Below are 18,581 nucleotides of genomic sequence, written 5' to 3'. Positions count from 1 at the left end.
AAAGAAGAAAAGAGTTGGAGGATATACAATACTTATTTTGAAGACATACTATAAAAATTAATAATCAATACACTGTGTGGTGTTGATCTGGGGATAGACAGGTAGACCAATGGAACTAGATTGAAAGTCCAGACAGAAATCCACACACATATGATTAATTTCCCATTGCAATTCAGTGGAAGAAAGAATATTTTTTGTGTTTTTTCCCTTCAATAAATGGAATGAGATTAACTATGTATGTATGGGGGAAAATAAATACTCTTTCTGTATCCCATAGACAAAAAATAATCTAAGATGAATGATGGACCTAGATGAATGGGCTAAAACTATAAAACTTCTATAAGAAAACAAAAGAAAATAAATTTGTGACTTTGAGGTAGGCCAAAATTTTTTAGATAGGACATAAGAAGTCTGAAGTGTAAAAGAAAAATGTGACATGTTAGACCATCCTCCGTGTTAAAAACATATGCATCTTACTTTCAGTTGAGAAAATAAAAAGATGAAGCATAGACTGGGAGAAAATACCTGTAAAGCATATATTTGAAAAAGGAGTAGAAAGAGAATTCTTACAACTCAGTAAGAAAACTAGCAACTCAATTTAAAAAAAGGCAAAAGAGTATGATGGACAGTACACAGAAGAAAGTGCCTAAGAGGCCAAAATGAACATGTGGAAAGATGTTCGACATTGTTAGATACCAAGGAAATGCAAAGCAAAACCATAAAAAGACACCTTTATATACCCCTACAATGGCTCCAGTAGAAAATGGAAGAGCTCCATGGTAGTTCCTCAAAAAGTTAATCGCTATGGTAGTTCCTCAAAAAAGTTAATTGTGCAATTACCAGATGATCCACAGATTCTATTTCTATAAATTCACCCCAAAGAATTGAAAACAGAGGCTCCCACAGATACTTGTACACCAATGTTCTTAGCAGCATTATTCATAATAGCCAAAAAGTGAGAGCAACCCAAAAGTCCATCATCTGAAGAATGGATAAACAAAATGTTGTCCGTATAGTGGAATATTATTCAGCCTTTGAAAAGGGTGACGTTCTGGTCAATGCTCCAACATAGATGAATCCTGACAATTTGCCAAGTGAAATAAGCCAGACACCAAAGAACACATATTCTGTAATTCCACTTATGTGAGGCAAAAATAGGCCAATTCATAGAGACAGTAAGTAGAATGGTAGTTGCTAGGGGCTGGGGCAGGGCTGAATGGGGAGTTAGTGCTTCACAGGTACAGAGTTTGCATTTGGAAAGATGAAGGTGGGGAAATGGACAGGGATGATAATCGCATGGCATGGATGTATTTAACGTCACTGAAATGGGTACTTAAAAATGCTTAAAATGACAAATTTTTATGTTGTGTATATTTTATCACAATGAAAAATGGATAGAGTGGTCAATTTCTTAGTAGGTAAATTTCCACGATAAAAAAAAAAGTATTAAAAAAAAGAATGTGGGTGGCGCCTGTGGCTCAGAGGAGTAGGGTGCTGGCCCCATATACTGAAGGTGGCAGGTTCAAACCCAGCCCCGGCCCAAAACTGCAAAAAAATAAAAGTAAAAAAATTTAAAAAATGAATGAATGAATCATTAATACACGTGATGATGTAGATGAACTTCAAAAACATAGGAGAGAAAGGAGCAAGGCCAAAGAGACACCTTGCATGATTCATGGGTACATCTAGAACAAAGCTTAGTGACAGAAAGCACATCAGTGGTTGTCAGGTGCTGGGGGTGGCAGCCGGGATTAGTCACATTTTCGATGAAGGGTTACTTGGAAACATGATTGTAAGGATGAGTTGCACGTCTGTGTATGTTTACTAAACCTTATCAAAATGTACTATTAAAATGGGTGAATTTATGGTTTCTAAATTATACCTCAATGAAGCTAAAAGAATTCCTGGGCTTTTTACCTATTCTGTTAACATTCCAAACTAGCTTTGATTGAGCCTGTTTTCAAATTGTACAGCTTCCTCGAAATATTTTGTGGCCCTAAATAGTATAATTAAGAACTCGCTGGAGTCTGTGGTTCCAGCTGCGGCAGGAGGATCACGTGAGTCCAGGACTTTAGGCTGTGGTGAGCTGTGATTGCACCACCGCACTCCAACCTGGGCGATGGAGCCAGACTCTGTCTCCGACAATAGTAATAATGATGGTGATAATGATATCACTGGGAGAGGATCCATATAACAACTTGGTAAGGACTGGAATGTAATTACCCACTTTCTGAAGGCTAACTGGGGTGGAAGAGAAACGTTCCCTCATATGTAAGTATATCCTTCGGTTGTCTACTATCTAGCATTTCCAGAGATGTTAATTTGGTAATGAGGGCTTTTAGGTTTGTTTCTTTATTTTTCCAAACAAAAGCAGAAATATTCTACATAAACGATGTTTCATCTTAATGGAGTGATTCAAATTTTCAGAGAGAGAACGTTCCTCTCAAATTTCTATTTGATGAGTAATTTCATTTCCCCCAGCAGCTAACAGGACAAAATTATACAATGAAGGTTCACCTTTAGGTTAGTTTGTGAAGTTAGATTTTTTTTCCTGGCCTATGCTATACTTGATACTCTCCTACTACTACGCATGGCCCTGGTCTTGTCTTTCCAGATTTAGCTTCCCCATGAAAACATACCTGTCTTCCCTTCCATTTCAGAAGTACCCTAAGTAGACGGTTAAGCTGATTTTAGAAACTTAACTCTGTTCATGTGTCAGTTCCTGATAAAACAGTTACATGTTAACCAGCCTCCTGGAAGAATTTCAGGGAATATTCCAATCGGGGGAATTTCAAGTAGAGCTCTGATGCAGACACTTCTGAAGAGGCAGCTGTGTTGATAGCCCTATTCAACAAAATGCAGGGGACACCAGGGGACTTGCAGTCAGATGCGCCGGAGAGAGATTTAGTTATTGCCTCCACATCAACAACAGAACAGGCATGCGGGGCTATTTGTCTTTTGAGAATCTAATACTCGTGAGCTATTTTAGAAACTGGTTTCTTCAGTTGTGGCCTTGTGAGTATTGGTCTGGTCACCTCTCCCACGCATTTCTCTTTCATTTGCTTCCTCATTCACAGCCTGCAAAGGGAACCCCTGGCCCACAGTGAAGCAGAAAGCAAGCCTCAAAGAGACCGCTGACCCCAGTGTGCGACCCAAGGATTAGAATTTATGGTTTCTAGCCAAACCCAGCGCTGGGCCTTTACCTGAAAGGAAGTGGTGTGGGGACAGGGAAGGGAAGAGCAAGGTGCATCGGGGAGGCTGGGGCTGTGGAGGCCTGGGTTGCTCAGGAAGGGAAGTATTCTTTTCACCTTTCAGCAGCCCCTCTGGTCTTTTGGTCCCAGGCAGATGTACCATGAAGCTTCAGGGCCCCTCCCCAGCACAGGCTTTCTTTGTAGGGCCTGGAAAGGACTCTAGTAAAGTACAGTTGATCCCTGAACAACATCAGGGTGAGGAGCATTGACCCCTGACTTGAGTCTAGGAATTCAAGACCAGCCTGGGCAACATAGCCAGACATCATCTCTGCAGAATTTTTTAAAGAAAAATGAGCTGAGCATGGTGGCACACACCTGTAGTCCCAGCTAGGATTGCTGGGGCCCAGGAGTTTGAAACTATGGTGAGGGGTGATCACACTACTGTATTCCAATGTGGGTGACAGAGAGAGACCCTGTCTCAGAAAGGAGGGAAGGAAGAAGAAAGAGAGGATAGGAAAAAAAAAAGGTAAGGAAGGCCATGTATAACCTTTGTCTCCACTGAAACTTGACTACGTAAAGCCCACTGTTGACCAGAAGTCTTACCAATAACACACTTGATTAATACATATTTGCATATTATATGCACCACATACTGCGTTCTTACAATAAAGTAAGCTAGAGAAAAGAAAACGGTATTAAGAAAATCCTAAGGAAGGACAATATATTTGCTGCTTATGGATGCGGACCATCATAAAGGTCTCTCATCCTCATCGTCTCCATGTTGAGTAGGCTGAGGGGGAGGCCTCGGTCTTGCTGTCTCAGAGGTGGCAGAGGCCAAGGAAAATTCCAGCATAAATGACCTTGTGCAGTTTAAACCCATGTTGTTTAAGAATCAATGAGGTTCACATGGTCAGATTTTTTTGTGCAGGTACATTCTCAGAGTAACTTTCAAACCACTCTAATATGTCTTAATATATAGTAAGCAAAAGTTTTAAGGTTAATAATGATTAAAAATGAAAAGGGACAAGGATAGTCACTTTAAGAGAAAAAGGGGCGGAGAACACAGACTGAGACAAGTGTTATGGTGACACGTGTTATGGTGACACGTTTTATGGTGACAAGGAAGAGCGCTGTCCCTCTCCACCCGGCCTTTCTTCCTGTCACCCCTCCTGCAGTAGGAAGGTGTTGGAGGGGCTGTGGGCATACTGGGGTACAGATAAGGGAGCGTTTAGTTGGGGGTACACTTGGATTGGGTTCGTTGGGATACAGCATTCACAATCACCTCCGAGCACAGCCACATAAGCACCAGCTCGCTGGAGTCATGATGGCTTAAGGATTTCTCCGGCTGCCCACAGCACCAGCTCCCCTCATGTCGTGACACACAGTCACAGGGCTGGTGGACTTATCCCTACAGAGACTCCAGAATACAGTGATGCCAGAGAGAATTTAACTTCTTTCCTTTGCAGCAGAGTCCAGAGGAAGGTGGACCACCCATTTCTGCCTCACAGCAGCATTCAGAAACCCAGGCTCCCTTCACCAGCTTCTCTGATATTCCTTAGAGGACTGTCCTCGTGTGCATGATTGAAGCCGAGTCACTTCCACGCCCACATCCCAGCTTATGGGAACCAGGAAGACAGAATGAAGAACTACAAGCCCCATATACTAAAGCCAAGTCTAGCAGATTGTGTAAGTTCCCTTTTCTCACACCCACTGACTGGAACCCGGCCAGGTCCATGGCTACACCTAGCTGCAAAGGAGAGAGGGTGACGCGGTTTCTACATCGGGGTGGGGTGGTCTGTACCCAGCTATAACTCAGTGGTTTCTATTGCTAAACGGAAAATGGGGGAAATGGGCACAGGGGACACTCAGCAGTTTCTGCCACAGTATCTTAGGAGCATTTGCCACTGGTGATCAGTGGCTCCACCTTGAAATGTTTGCTCCTCTGGCTTCCATGGCAGTGCCCTCCGAGTTTGCCTCCCACCTCTCGGCCTGCACTCTCGGCCTCTTTTGCTGGCGGTAGCTCTTCTGCTTGGCCTCTGCTCTGGCCTTCTCCGGGGCTTGGTCCTGTGCCATCTCCTGTTCTTCCTCTCTCCATGCTTCTCTAGTTAATTTTATCCAGGCATATGATTTTATATACCATGTCATAGAAATAACTTCTGAATTCACGTCCTTAGCCATGACCTTTCCCCAGAGCGCCAGACTCACCTGTCTGGCTGCCTGCTTACCACATCTGATCCCAACTCCCGCCCCTCACCCACACCTGCTCCGCTCCAGGTTTCCGCACCGTAGAGAACAGCTTCAGCGCGATTCCAGTTGCTCTGGCAGAAACGTATCATTCTTAGCTTAACTCTTCTCTTCACTTGCCCTCCAGTTTATGCTCTCAACCCCTGAAACACATCCCTTGGGTTTGTTGATTCTTCCTCCATCTCTATCATCATCGCCCTGACCCAGCCAGCATCACCCCTTTTCTAGACTATTCATCGTCCTGCTGCCACTTTTGCCACCAACACGCCAATCCCACATGTCACCCTAAGTGATATATTAAAAATATGAATCAGATCATGTTGATTGCCAAGCCCCTGAATGTTTCCCATTTCTCATAGAATAAAACCCAAAGTCTCTACCAGGCCGGGTGCCACCCACCTCTCCAGCCACACTTGGGCCACCTGCCTTCCTGGGGACCCACTACCACCATGGTAACATATGCCAAGTCCATTTCCATTTCGGGGTCAGTACAAGCTGTTTTCTCTGCATGGAACACTTGTGCCCCAGAACTTTCCCCGGCAGCTCCTTCTTATCCATCATGTCACGTCTCAAATGTCCACTCCTCAGAGGAGCCTTGAGGAGTCCATGCAGCATGCAGTGGACTCTTCCTTTCAACCCAACACTCTCGGTCGCACCATCTTAGTGGCGCCCCACACTAGCCAGCACGGTGTATTTGTTTGTTTGTTGTTCCCCTTCCTTCGTGCTGAACATAATTTCACAAGAGCAGGGCTTGTCTTGGGCCCCACTGTGCATCCAGAGCCGGGCACGCATGAGGCCCTTGGTAAGGATCTGATGAATGGACATCTGAGTATGGCTCTGATTTGGGGACATCTTCAGCATCTCTGGAGTATTTTAAAGACCACGACAGTGTGAAGGAAGACTTATATTTCCAATGTCACTTAAAAGGCTTTTTCCAAACCACTGTAGTGCCATAAAATCCATCTTTCTCTTCTGATATAAGGAAGAAAAATTATATTCTCACTTGACAAGTGCACTCAGACGTATTCAAGAGAGACCACAGTCTGTAGCACAGGGGTTCTTAATGTGAGTCCATGAACCCCTAGGAGATCCATGGATTGCTGAAATTATATGTAAAAATTATGTACACTTTTTTGGGAGACCTATCAGATTCTCGGAGGGTCAGTGGCCCAGATAAAATTCACTTTATTGTAGAAAAAAGTATTAGAGATGGATTGGCAAGATCTGTATTTGAGTTCTGGTATCACTCACAAATAATACAAATTTATTCAGATGACATAATTGATTTGGATGCTAGTTTCCTTAGCTCTAAAAACAATCTTTTGTATTCTGGGTTATGTGTACCCACACTTAAAATGCTATGTACTTTATTGTGTGTTATAGACAATGACAATGAGGCTCTGAGTACCTGAGACTACATGCCCGAGATCACATTTGTCCCCAGGCAAGTTCTGGATCATGACCCATGCTTTTCCCACCCTCCAAATTGCCTGCTCTCTAAAGAGTTCACTCTACTGTCATTCTGCAGTTAAATTTCCTTGGGTAGGATAATTTCTTGGATCACGTCACTATAAGAAACATGGAAAAAAACAGCTAGCTGATTCTGTAATTCCCCAGACAGGTAAGTCTCCTCCTGAATCAAACAAGAGCCTTGTGAACGCAGGAGTGTGGGTTCACACTCTGCAAGTGCAAAGAGCTTGAGTAAATGACTTGAGGGCCGAGGGTTAGTAATTTTCAGAGTTGAAAGATCATGCTTCGAACTCTAATATTTTCTTACATTTTTCATTAAGATGACCTTGGGAATCCTCACTAAGATTTTTGACTAGAGAGCTGACTCTTATCTTCACAGTCTAGTATTTGGCCGTTCTTCAAAAAAATTATTTTAAAGTACTTTGCAAAGCTTCAGCAATCTTTTTTGGTAAGAAGACAGGAAGATATGTGACATGCTCATTGAACAAGGACTAATGACATTGTTAGGAAGGAGGAAAAAAGGATATCACTTCTCCATCGATTTCAGCTCTTATGCATTAACACCAGACAATGACCTCTAAAATGAGAAGAGCACTAGCTTAACATCGTAAATTGACAAGGATCTTGGAAACGAGGAATTAAGCTTGGTCAGGGATTTTACTCTATAGATGCATGGCTGAGTAAGAAGCAACTAAAAATAGCTTGAAAGCAATCAGTGGGTCTTTGACTTTCAATTTTTTTCCTTTCACTCTGCTTATTCTAATCATCTATTATATTTCATAAAAAATAAAGACAATACCAAGACCATTTCCAACAGAGCATTTAGATGGCCAAGATTATCACAGTGGCCAGTCTTAGGAACTAGCTATGTGGTGAAACTTGATTTAAAATATTTGTTGTTAAGTCTAAGTCAAAAGCTAAGTTTTTTTTTTTTTTTTTGAAGACAGTCTCACTCAGTCACCCTGGGGTTGATACCCTGGCATCATAGCTCACGGAAACCTCAAACTCTTGGGCTCAAGTGATTCTCTTGCCTCAGCCTCCTGAGTAGCTGGGGACTACAGGTGTCCACCACAACACCCTGCTATTTTTTTGTTGCAGTTGTCATTGTTGTTTGGCAGGCCTGGACTGCGCTTGAACCTGCCAGCCTCAGTGTATGTGGCCAGTGCCCTACTCACGGAGAGACAGGCACTGAGCCTCTTCAAACACATTCTTAACCTCAAACAATTCTTTTGATGACTATCCAAATGTTCTGCAGCATCCAGACCTATTCCCTAAGACCCCTACTCTCATCCCCTTGGCCAGCCATAGAGTATGAGATTTGACCCACTGAATTTCACATCCTTCAGTATGAAAAATTAAACCTCCTCATTTGACAAACATTTACTGAGTGGTCACTGCTTGCCAGCACTATGCTGGGTGTTGGGGAATACAGCAGTAAGGCAACGAGATAAAATCAGGGCCTTCATGTTCCTTGTTTTCTAACAAGAGACACAGAACAAATACTAAATATTAACATTTCCGGCTATGGTAACTTATATGCAGGAAATTAAAGAATAAAGAAGGTAGAAGCATAAGTGTGTGGAAGGGTGTCCAGTCTTTTTTCTTTTCTGCAGCACATTGGAAGAATAAGGGTTGGCTCGGACCACACAGTAAATAAGCAAACACTAATGAAAGCTGATTAGCAAAAAAAAAAAACAAGTCCATGCATAGTTTTTATGATATCCAACACCACAGCAAAAAAAGTCCTCGCAAAATCAGCACGTGGCCTGCAGGCTGCAGGTTGGACACCGCTGGTCCCTGAAGACTCCTTTGAGAAGGAATAACTGAGCAGGATTGGAAAGAAGTCAAAGGATAACCCACTGCAGGTCTGGGGAAGCCCCCTCTAGACAGAGGGGACCACCGATGCAAAGGGCCTGACGGACGAGCAAGTCGGTTTTGTCTGCAGGCCACTGAAGGACCCCGGCTTTTACCCTGAGTGTGCTGAAAGCCATTGGCAAGTTTTGAGCAGTGACACTGCATTTTGGATGTTCTAAGGAGAATGAAAGATGGCCTGAAAGGCTGGGCGGCGCAGACCAGTGAGGAGGAGCAGAGATTGCGGGTTGCCGTGGGCGGCCATCTGCCCTTTCTTCTTCTAGGCATGGAATGCTGATTTCTTTTTTGTAGCAATGAGGGTCCCAGCTGAAGTCTAGACTTCATAGGCACCCCCTTACAACTAGTCCTTTGACTAAGTTCTGGCCAATAAGCTATAAGGAGATAGATTTGTAACAGTCTTTGGAGCATTGAAAAGAACCTGCTCTGTTGGGAGGAATTCTTTCCTCTTCTTGGGCTTCCTTCTGCTGTCAGTCCAGAACATAAACATGTGTCTGGAGCTCCAAAGGCCGTCTGGAATCATAAGGTGACCTCTGTCCTTCTCTATATTCTTATCATTTATTTGTGGCTACAAGACTTAAAAGCATTCTTTCAGCCCTACATTGTTATTAACTGTCGTCTCCTCATTGTACAGTAGATCTTTTGAATTTATTCCTACTGTCTAGCTCAGTTTTTGTATCCTTTGGCCAACATGTCTCCAATCCCTACCCCTCCCTCAGCCCCTGGTTACTATCGGTCTGCTCTCTCCTGCAAGGAGTTAGGCACCTTTGGATTTCACACATAAGTGAGGCCATGAGGCGTTTGTCTTTCTGTGTCGGCTGATTTCCCTTCACATCAAGCCCTCCAGGTTCATCCCTGTTATAGCCAATGACAGGATTTCCTTCTTGAGGCTGAATAGTACGATCTATTCATCTGCTGAATGGATGAATGGGTACTTAGGTTGATTCTGTATCTTGGCTATTGGGAATAATGGCATAATGAACACATCAAAGACATCAAAGATATCTCTTTGACACACTGATTTCGTTTTGTAAGGTGACCTTTACCATAGAAGCCCCATGCTGAGGACAGTGAGACAGAAAGCTCAGGTACCGCACCAACTTTGGACCGCCCCTTTGTGGACTCCCTTCATATGAGAGATAAAGACCCTTCTGTTTTGTTTAAATCACTTAGTTTTTTTAAAAATGGTTAAATAAAAATATGCAGCTAAACCAAAACATAATCAATATAGGAAGCCATTGTGGCGATGCAGGTGAGGGAAGGTGGTGGTTTGGCCGAGAGTGGTGGCGAAGGAGGTCAGAATCTGTAAACTTTTTCTGAAGGTGGTGCCTATCGGATTTGCAGGTGTTTTAGTATCGTACCAAAGGAAGGAGAAAAACTAAGACGACTTCTGGGTTTGGGGCTCGGGTGACAGGAGAGGCCATGGTTTACAGCGATACAGAAGCTGGGGGAGAGCAGGCATGGGTGTGAGGCTGGTGGTGGGTGGGAACAAGAGTCTAGGGTGTAAGTGGCAGGTACAGGACAGAAACAAGAGGGATGGCCAAGGATGTGGGGCACACACTGGTGGGAAAGGAGCAAGATCCCACCTGCTGCTTCTATTTCTCAACAAAGTTGGGGGCCAGGCCATCAGCTGAGCCTGAAGGGAGAAAAGCAAAGGGTGGAGACAGGAGATTTGAAGAGAGGCACGCTGGGAAACAGTCCTTTCAGAATGAGTGTGTGTTGGGTTGAAATCCGTGCTCTGTCATTTCAAGAGAAGGCAGTGAGCACGGTTGTGTGTTTCTCTGCCATCCAGTCCAGTTGCACAGATGGGTTTGACTGAGGGTAGGTTTTGACCGACAAGTAAAGAAAGAAGTATGCACATGAGGTGGATGAAAGGTGGAGTTTAGTTTTCTTGAAAAGACTAAAAAATCACTAAAGTGTGGGCTCTGGAGAAGCTAAGCAGAGGATAGAAGGTGGTGAGGGTTAGAGGGCTGGATGACTGCACAGGAGACTTGGGAGGGGATGCAGGTAGTCATCAGGGAGGACAAGGTGATATGAGTCGAGCAGGACAGAGTGAGCAGATCAGGTGACAGAGATGAAAAGTCACTAGGGAGAGGAGGAATCCAGAAGCCTAAGATATCAGATGGAGGTCAAATAAAGGCTACTAAATTGTAAATATTATTAAATAAAAGTTGTTCACAATTTCTGATAATTTGATTTATTATCTGCCTCAGATAAAGATACCATTCATTAGTATAAGTTCTTAATGTTAAAAAAACAATTCTTTTAAGCGACATCTATGGGACATCACAATACAAAGATTTACCCAAACATCTAAGTTTTTGTTGGGTGAAAATATAAAGCATTTTTTTTTCTATGTGTAACTTCTTTGTATCTTGATGTCTTTCCTTTTCCTTCTGGGCTTTGTTTGAAGCAGGTGGTGTATTAACACAACCTTTGAAAAACTGGCCTGACGATTCTCTCTAAAATTCCTCACATCACAGCTTGTTCCTTCTAAGCTAGGTTTTGCCCGTTGTACTTTTCTCATCACTTTTTTAAAAAACTCTTATTCCCATATTTATTATGCTTATATTCTCAGATGTTTGTTCCGTGTTTCTCAGATTCCTTTGCTTAGGAGAAAAAATAGGGAGGATTCCTGCAGCATACTGTGAGAACAGTCTCAGGATTTCCCTGCGGACGGGACTTGTGCAAACAGGGTCTTACGCACTGTTTTAAGTCCAGCCGCGCATTCAGATCACAGGTCCGAGGTGTCAAGCGGTCTCTGAAACATTAGGAAAGTTGCATCCTCCCATCCTCTTGTTCCCCTTTATAAAGTCAAACATTATGAATGGGGAGTTTATTCTGGGCTACTCGTCGTGTCAATTGCAGTCATTCACTTCCATGGGCGAAACTGACCTGCTTCGTTCTCTCAGGGGTATTCACATTTCTAAAATGTGCATGTGAATCCAAGTAAATTCTTTGATTCATGAGGTAAATGTAAAACAAACCGTTAATACTCTATGCAGGATTTTTTGTGTGTGACAGAACAAAAGGGCTTCCTTTCTCTTGGGGCCCCAAAGCAGCCTCTCTCTTAGAAAGTGGGCTAGGACACGTCAAATCCGGGAGTGGTATTTGTGTGCGTGGGTGTGTGGGTCTGTGCGTGTCTCTCTCACTCAAGGTGTGGGTGTCTCCTTTCCCGTGTTTCACGTCATGAGCCGGAGATACTCATATGTGGCTATTGTTAAGCCACACTCCTCTCAGAGAGTAAGTTCTTTATCTCAAGGCCCCGTTTCCCAGTTTTGGGAAAATTCTTCAGTTACCCAACTATATTAAGGTTTTCAGTCTTAAAATCATAGAGGTTCGTGGCTTCTGCTTCCTCCTTTAATCCAGTTGTGTTGTTGGTTACTGGAATATGTAGAATGAGTAGGGAGCTGGAGAGGAGATGCACCTGAAATTGAGGTTGCCGCCTCTCCACGTGGCCTGGTAAATGGGTTCATCCTCCAAAGCCACACTGAGGGAAAGGACCCTGCCTGAGAGAGAGGGCGCGGTGCAGCGGTTAGTGCAGTGAGTTGGAGAGTCAGGTTTGAGTGCAACTCCCAACCTGAGTAGGAGCCAGCTCTGTGACCTTGGACAAGCCCTGCGAGCCGCAGGTGCTACAGCTTTTATGCGCAGGATACGGTGATAAATTATTCCGACTACACTGGGGCTGATGTGAGCAGCCCTTTCGTGAATCAACGCATCCCGTAAGAGGATCTGTGTCTGCGATGGACACTTTCTGGTTCTCTTCCAGATCCAGAAGCTTCTCGCTGTAAGGAAGAGGCAGCAAGGAAACAGAGACGTAAGGGAACCGAGCTCTTTCCCCTTCGCGTCCGCTATGCACCTCCTACTCGCGTCTCCGGTTGCTCCGTGAAGGAGTCGTAGGACTAAGAAAAGCAAGATGACAGTGCTCGTCTGCTTCTCTTGCTGGGAGCTGGGCGAGGAGTCTGGCCCTCTGGGACATGTTTCCTTGCGACTCATGCCGCTGGCTTTTTTGCCACTTCAGCAAAGTCATGAACCTACGCCTGACTCCTTTCACCGGCCTTTTGTAAACAGCTCGAATGGGACACAGAAGGAGAATCAAGTTTCTGAACTGAAAAAAAAAATACATATATAGCGAGATCAGTCGTGCTTCTTCCTGCCGGTGACTGTTTACGAGAGGGAAGTCAGCAGGCCCCCAAGAGGTCGCTGGTGGCGCAGGAACCAGGGCCAGATTGTAGAGAAAAAGAGAAGGAACACCACACACACACACACACACACACACACACACACGCACTCACACACACGCACACGCAGAAACTTTCTTCCTTGTTGCGAGTAATCACCGCCCCCGCTCCCCCCAGCTGAAACAGTAACGTGACACCCGAGCGAAACTCGGAGACCGGAGCGGAGAGAGGGAGGGGACAGGGAGGAGAGAGGGCTGCGGAGCGCCAGAGGGAGAAAGGGGAGGAGAAGGAGGAAAGCCCCTGCCGAGGAGGTGGAGCGAGGGGATGGTGTCCGCCTCCTGTTCCTCCCTGCCGTTTTTTAGAGGAGCCTGAACTGGGACAAAACACGCCGAGACCGACAGACACAAAGCCAGGGGGTCCACGCTGGCGCTGGAGGCGAGCCTGGTCAGCCGCGAGCGAGCCCGGGGCACTGCGGGGCGCGGGGCGTGGGGCCGCTAGCGGACGCCGGACGGGCGCGGAGCCCCAGCGCAGGCAGCGCCCTCGAACCGGGGCCGGGCATCTCGGCCGCTCGGGCCGCGGCGGCAGGGACCATGCCGAGGAAAGTCTCCTGAGCCCCGCGACTTCGGCCCCTCCCCACTGCCCTCCGCGCGGCCCTCCCCATGTGCAGCCGGCCGGCCGGGCTCTCCTCCTCGCGGCGGATGGGTGACCTTTTCCTGGCACGGGCAGGCTGTGCGAGGCGGCGGAGCCGGCGATGAAGAAGAAGCAGCAGCATCCCGGCGGCGGCGCGGATCCCTGGCCCCATGGGGCCCCTCTGGGGGGCGCGCCTCCGGGCCCGGGCAGCTGGAAGCGCCGGGTCCCCCTGCTGCCTTTCCTGCGCTTCTCCCTCCGGGACTACGGTTTCTGCATGGCCACCCTGCTGGTCTTCTGCCTGGGCTCCCTCTTCTACCAGCTCAGCGGGGGACCCCCTCGCTTCCTGCTAGACCTGCGGCAGTATTTGGGTAAGGAAGGGAGGCAGGCGCGAGGGCAGCGCCGCCTGGGCAAAGTTGTGCCGGGTGGGGTGGGGTTGGAGAGGGGGCGCGTCCGTGACTTCTGGTGTCCGCACCGCACACCGCTGTCCCGCGGTGCTCCAGGTGTGACGCCGGCGAGCTTCGATCGCTGTGGCGGCCGGGAGCGCCTATTTCCTCCCATGCGCCCGGCTGTCTACACGGAGGCGGAGGCGCCCCTGGGTGACATGCGGTGCAGGTACTTAGAGCTGGGACACCGCGAGCCTTCCGCCCGCGACCGCCTCCGCCACCCCTACTGGGGAGGAGTAAACGTGTGTTTTGAGGGTGTGCATGAAGGGCGAGAAGTTATAGTTTTCTTCGTGGCAGTTTTAATGATCACAGCCCACAGTCCGGTCTTGCGCCCAGGATGTGAGAGTGGGTTTAGCTCCTCTCCGCATTCAGTTCTGAGAATTCTGTCCCGCTGAACCCCCTTCTCCCTGCTGAGCCGGCTTGGTTCTGTCCTTTGGCTTGTCTCTGGCAGCCCCTGCCCATGCTGCAAGAGTGACCACGTGGGGAGCAGGCTGCACCCATGGGTCTGGGGCTGCCCGACGGCACTGGTCAGGCCGGCCAGCAGCGTCGCCTCCTGTGTGCTGACTGTCGTCTGCGCTATGTGCCTCTTAAGTCGGAACTTTTGTTTTCTGGTTTTGGTGGTTGGTTTGGTACCAGTGAGGCTGCCTGTCTCTAGCAGAAGGAAGGAGAGGCTGTAATGCCTTAGAAAGAGCCTCTCCAGCGAAAGGGCGTGACCCCACTGCACCCTCGCTCCAGCTCTGGGAGCCGGGGGTGCCAGAGCCTGGCGAGGGCATGCCCAGGTCCTGGGGACTACGCGGGTCCGGGCTAGTGAGGATGCGAATATCTGGCAAGTCTGTGGTCAGAAGAGGTTGTGCGGGGGTGGACGAGAGGCTGGGAGAGGGCCAGCTTCCTGCAAACGTCCGAGGTGATGAACCTGAGCGAACCGGCAAACATCTGGCTCTGCTTGGCTAGGACCACGGAGCCGGTGCGGGGACGCCGAGTCACTGAGGTGCTGGCGATAAAATGGGCGAGTAACTTGGGCTGACTGGCAGCTGCCTCATTTACTCCAAATGTCCCTTCATGGCAGAAGCCACAGGTGGGGGAGGGAGGGAGGGAGGGAGAGGGAGAGAGAGAGAGAGAGAGAACATCAGTAGATCCACTAGTATCTCAGGGCATTTGGAAACGTAAACACTGATAAAATAATGTTCTTTCCATGCAGAGGAGCTCAGATTTTAAAAGTTCACTTTTATTTCAGTAAAAACTTCGGGAACCATGCTTTTGCAAGATGCTTTAGGTAAAATTAAAGGAAAAGATTACCTAAGTAGATTTCCAAAGTACAATCGATGGCATCTGGTTTCATGGAGGATTTGGGGGCACTATACACTTTTATTAGGGAGTCAGACCTCTTTCTCCAAGTTCAGTGTTTTTGGTGTCTCATAGCTTCCTCAGCCCTCAGACACCTGCTAGTGCCACAAAGGTTTTTTCCACCACAAAAATCACCCTTAACTAGCATGGGAGTTAAATGTTCAGGCTCAGGGCTCTGTCTCCTTTAAGTCTGGTAAGGAATCATTGCAAAATATGTGACTTCTGGTAATAAGTCCTTACATGAAATATGGATGCCAGTGGTGTAGGGGGAAAAATAGTGAACTAGGATCAAAGCCAGCTGTGCTCACTGTCCTCAGGACCACTTGGCCTTGGATAGGGTACTCAGAATTTGTGGGCCTTGTTTTTCGTGGTAGAATTAGGGGCTGGATGAGATGGACTCTGAAATTTTCACCCAGATCCTAAAATTTTGTGGATCTGATACCATTCTTGAGAAAGGGAGAACCTGGGAGAAGGGTGGGGCAAAGGTACTACTAAGGACAAAACCAAGAAACTTCAATATATCTCACATTAACCTTTTCACTATATATTGCAAAAAAAAATAATAAATAACATCTAGGCCTGATAGATTTGGGTAGTTAATTGGTAAGGGAGTGAATTCTTAGTGTTTACTCAGGGAACTAGGAAGAACTGAAAGATTGAACATCGCTGCTATTACTACCTGATCATTAAGTTTCTGACCGATGTGATGGGCCCTAAATGACATCATTGTGAACTGAAAATAGGCTACCCTTGGCCAAATTTATTCTCTGTTGTTCTGTTACATAAATATAATGATTTTTGTGGTCTTTAGGATGGTCTAAAATACACCCTTAATATAAGGCCAAACTATCTGCACAATTACTTTCCCTCATTTTTTCTCCATCTGATAGTATTTGAATGTCTGTCAAAACAAAATTTGTGGTTCGTAAGCACATCCTCCCCATTTCCTTAGTGAGCTAATTTCAAAAGCAAGTAGTTTTCTTAAGTGTCAAATTCATTTAAAGTTGAAATTTTCCAAATAAAATAATATTTATATCATACATTTTTCTTTATGGAGTATTATATACCGACATACTACTCGATAAAGTGAATAGTAAATAGTAGTTACTGACATTGAGTATTAGGATTAATCGATACAATATAATTAATACAAATACCTGTATCAAGTAGTTCCTCAGTAGCTATTGGTTGAATTGATGACCAACCTATTGTATCAGACAGGTAGGGTGGTCCTTAATATATTGACTATTCTCACAGTAAGGCCAAGAGAGATGGGCATTCGTGATCACAGCTAACATTTATTGAGCATATGCCAGTCATTGCATATCCAGAATGAAATTGAATCATTAATCTAGGAAGTGACACTGTTGGTAGGTTCTGTTGTTATTTCCACTTTCAATATGGGAAAAAACAAGGACACAGAGTGTGAAGGGCAGGTTGAGGCAGGACTTTAACCTGCATCTCTCTGATTCTAGTGTGTGTTGCTTAGCACAAAGGGCAGCTTAAGAGAGAAGTGGAAATAGAGCCAAGATGCAAATGGGAATGTGAAGAGCTGACTGGCTAAAAGTGATCATATTTATTTCCATAATTTCACTTTCCATTTTATGATACTTTTACTTTGAGTACCTTGCAGGGCCAGCAGAGAAGGGAAATAATTCTAGCAGCTGGTCTGCCCAGACTCTCCCTTCTTATATGAATCTGTACCACGCTGCCTCCATTTGTTGGAGGACCAGACGACCCTCCCTAAGCTGCACGACTTGGCTTTCTGTCCTTTCTTAGCAATTGTGCTATGTCTAGGCTGGGAGTTCTCAGTGTGGCTCCCTGGATCCGCAGTGTCAGCATCACCTGGGAATCTGTTACAAATGCACATTCTAAGGTCTTATCCGGGACCTACTGGGTGAGCCTGGGCACGGGGCCCAACAGTCTGTGCTTCAGCAAGTCCTCCGGGAGATTCCCAGGCACAGATTTGAGACATAGCGCTGGAGGAAAGCATTGCTTTCCAGAGGCTTCCCATGTATTTGTGAGAGAGGGGAAGAGGGTGGGGGAGAGACAGAGAGAGAAATTTCTAATGTACCTGAAGGTAATATTCATGGTTTTGTTTTTTAATTTCTGTTTTAAAAATGCATCTAGTTTCTCCTTAAGCCCCACAGCTGCAGCCCCAGCTGGCCTTAGGCTTTCCAAGGTGAGGAGGGGCATGGAGATGGGGTGAAGTGGGGCAGCTGGAAAGTGTAGTATGGGGCAGGGAGAGGGAGGAGCCCACAGTGATGCTTTCTCTTCCCCACAGGGTCACACAGTTCCTTTTTTCTAGTCAGTTTGGGGAAGAGCAGAATATATACTCCTTAAAGCATTTTCGGCTGAAACAAATTGGACAAGAGGAAAGGAGGTTGGAGGGGGGTGGAAATTTATGTTGACTTGATTTCCCACACTCATTGGGTGGAGGGAGAGCACAGACATACCCTGGGGTAAATAGAAAAATAAAGCAGTTCCTATATGTAAACTTGGAGATCGTGGTCTTTCCAATTCAGTGAAATTATTATTTTTCTAAAGTAGCATTCAGAGCTTGATTTGCTATGGAAAACAAACAAAAATCAAATAAAATCTCCCCCAGAAAATTAGGTTATGATGCAGCCTCGTTGCCAGTAGCCTCATCACTTATGAGCAGTGGAAATACCAAAAACTTGGAATAACACTCATTACATTGATATAAACAGAATAAGCCAGATGGCTTACTACTGATCTTGTACAACCGGCAAACTCTAATGATTTATATTCCAGCCTTGGATATGTGCTTTAGACTTTACGGGAGCTAAATTTGTTGGATTGATCTTGAGTTGACATGCTTTCCTTTCTACTTCTCATTTATCCTATTTTAAATAGAAATATAGTGCATTTGTCCTCAGAATTGCCAATTTTTACATACATTATATAAGGGACTGGCAATTTAGAGTCAAAAAACGAAAAAGATGCCTTTTCATTGAATTTGAAAGAATGTAAAGGAAAATGTGAACACGGAGGCCTAGATCTATTACAAAATAGTTTGTCTCTGAACCTTAAAAGCTGAATTTGATTTTTCTTATACATATCACATGCAGTTGAAATATATTATAGTATCTCAGGCTCTAAAAAGAAATCTAGGGAATGAATGCATAAAATATGATGTTACCAATAGAAATTGTTGACATAGAAAAAACATGATATCCTTGTACATA

The 18,581-nt window shown here is 45.5% G+C and overlaps 1 protein-coding gene across 1 annotated transcript in view; it reads left to right on the top strand.

The window, feature by feature from the left end:
• Nucleotides 1–13,653: 13,653 nt before the first annotated feature.
• UST (uronyl 2-sulfotransferase) overlaps nucleotides 13,654–18,581 on the top strand; it is a 276,736-nt gene continuing 271,808 nt past the window's right edge. Inside the window, exon 1 of the mRNA XM_003790259.3 lies at nucleotides 13,654–13,953. Coding sequence (XP_003790307.1) covers nucleotides 13,707–13,953 — 247 coding nt within the window. The 5' untranslated portion in view covers nucleotides 13,654–13,706. The remainder of the gene's footprint in view (nucleotides 13,954–18,581) is intronic.

Source organism: Otolemur garnettii, unplaced genomic scaffold (genome assembly GCF_000181295.1).
Source record: "Otolemur garnettii isolate 467f Iridium unplaced genomic scaffold, OtoGar3 scaffold00042, whole genome shotgun sequence".
In the NCBI taxonomy this organism is placed as follows: domain Eukaryota; kingdom Metazoa; phylum Chordata; class Mammalia; order Primates; family Galagidae; genus Otolemur; species Otolemur garnettii.
Note: the sequence above shows the minus strand (reverse complement) of the source record. Positions and strands in the feature narration are given on the sequence as shown.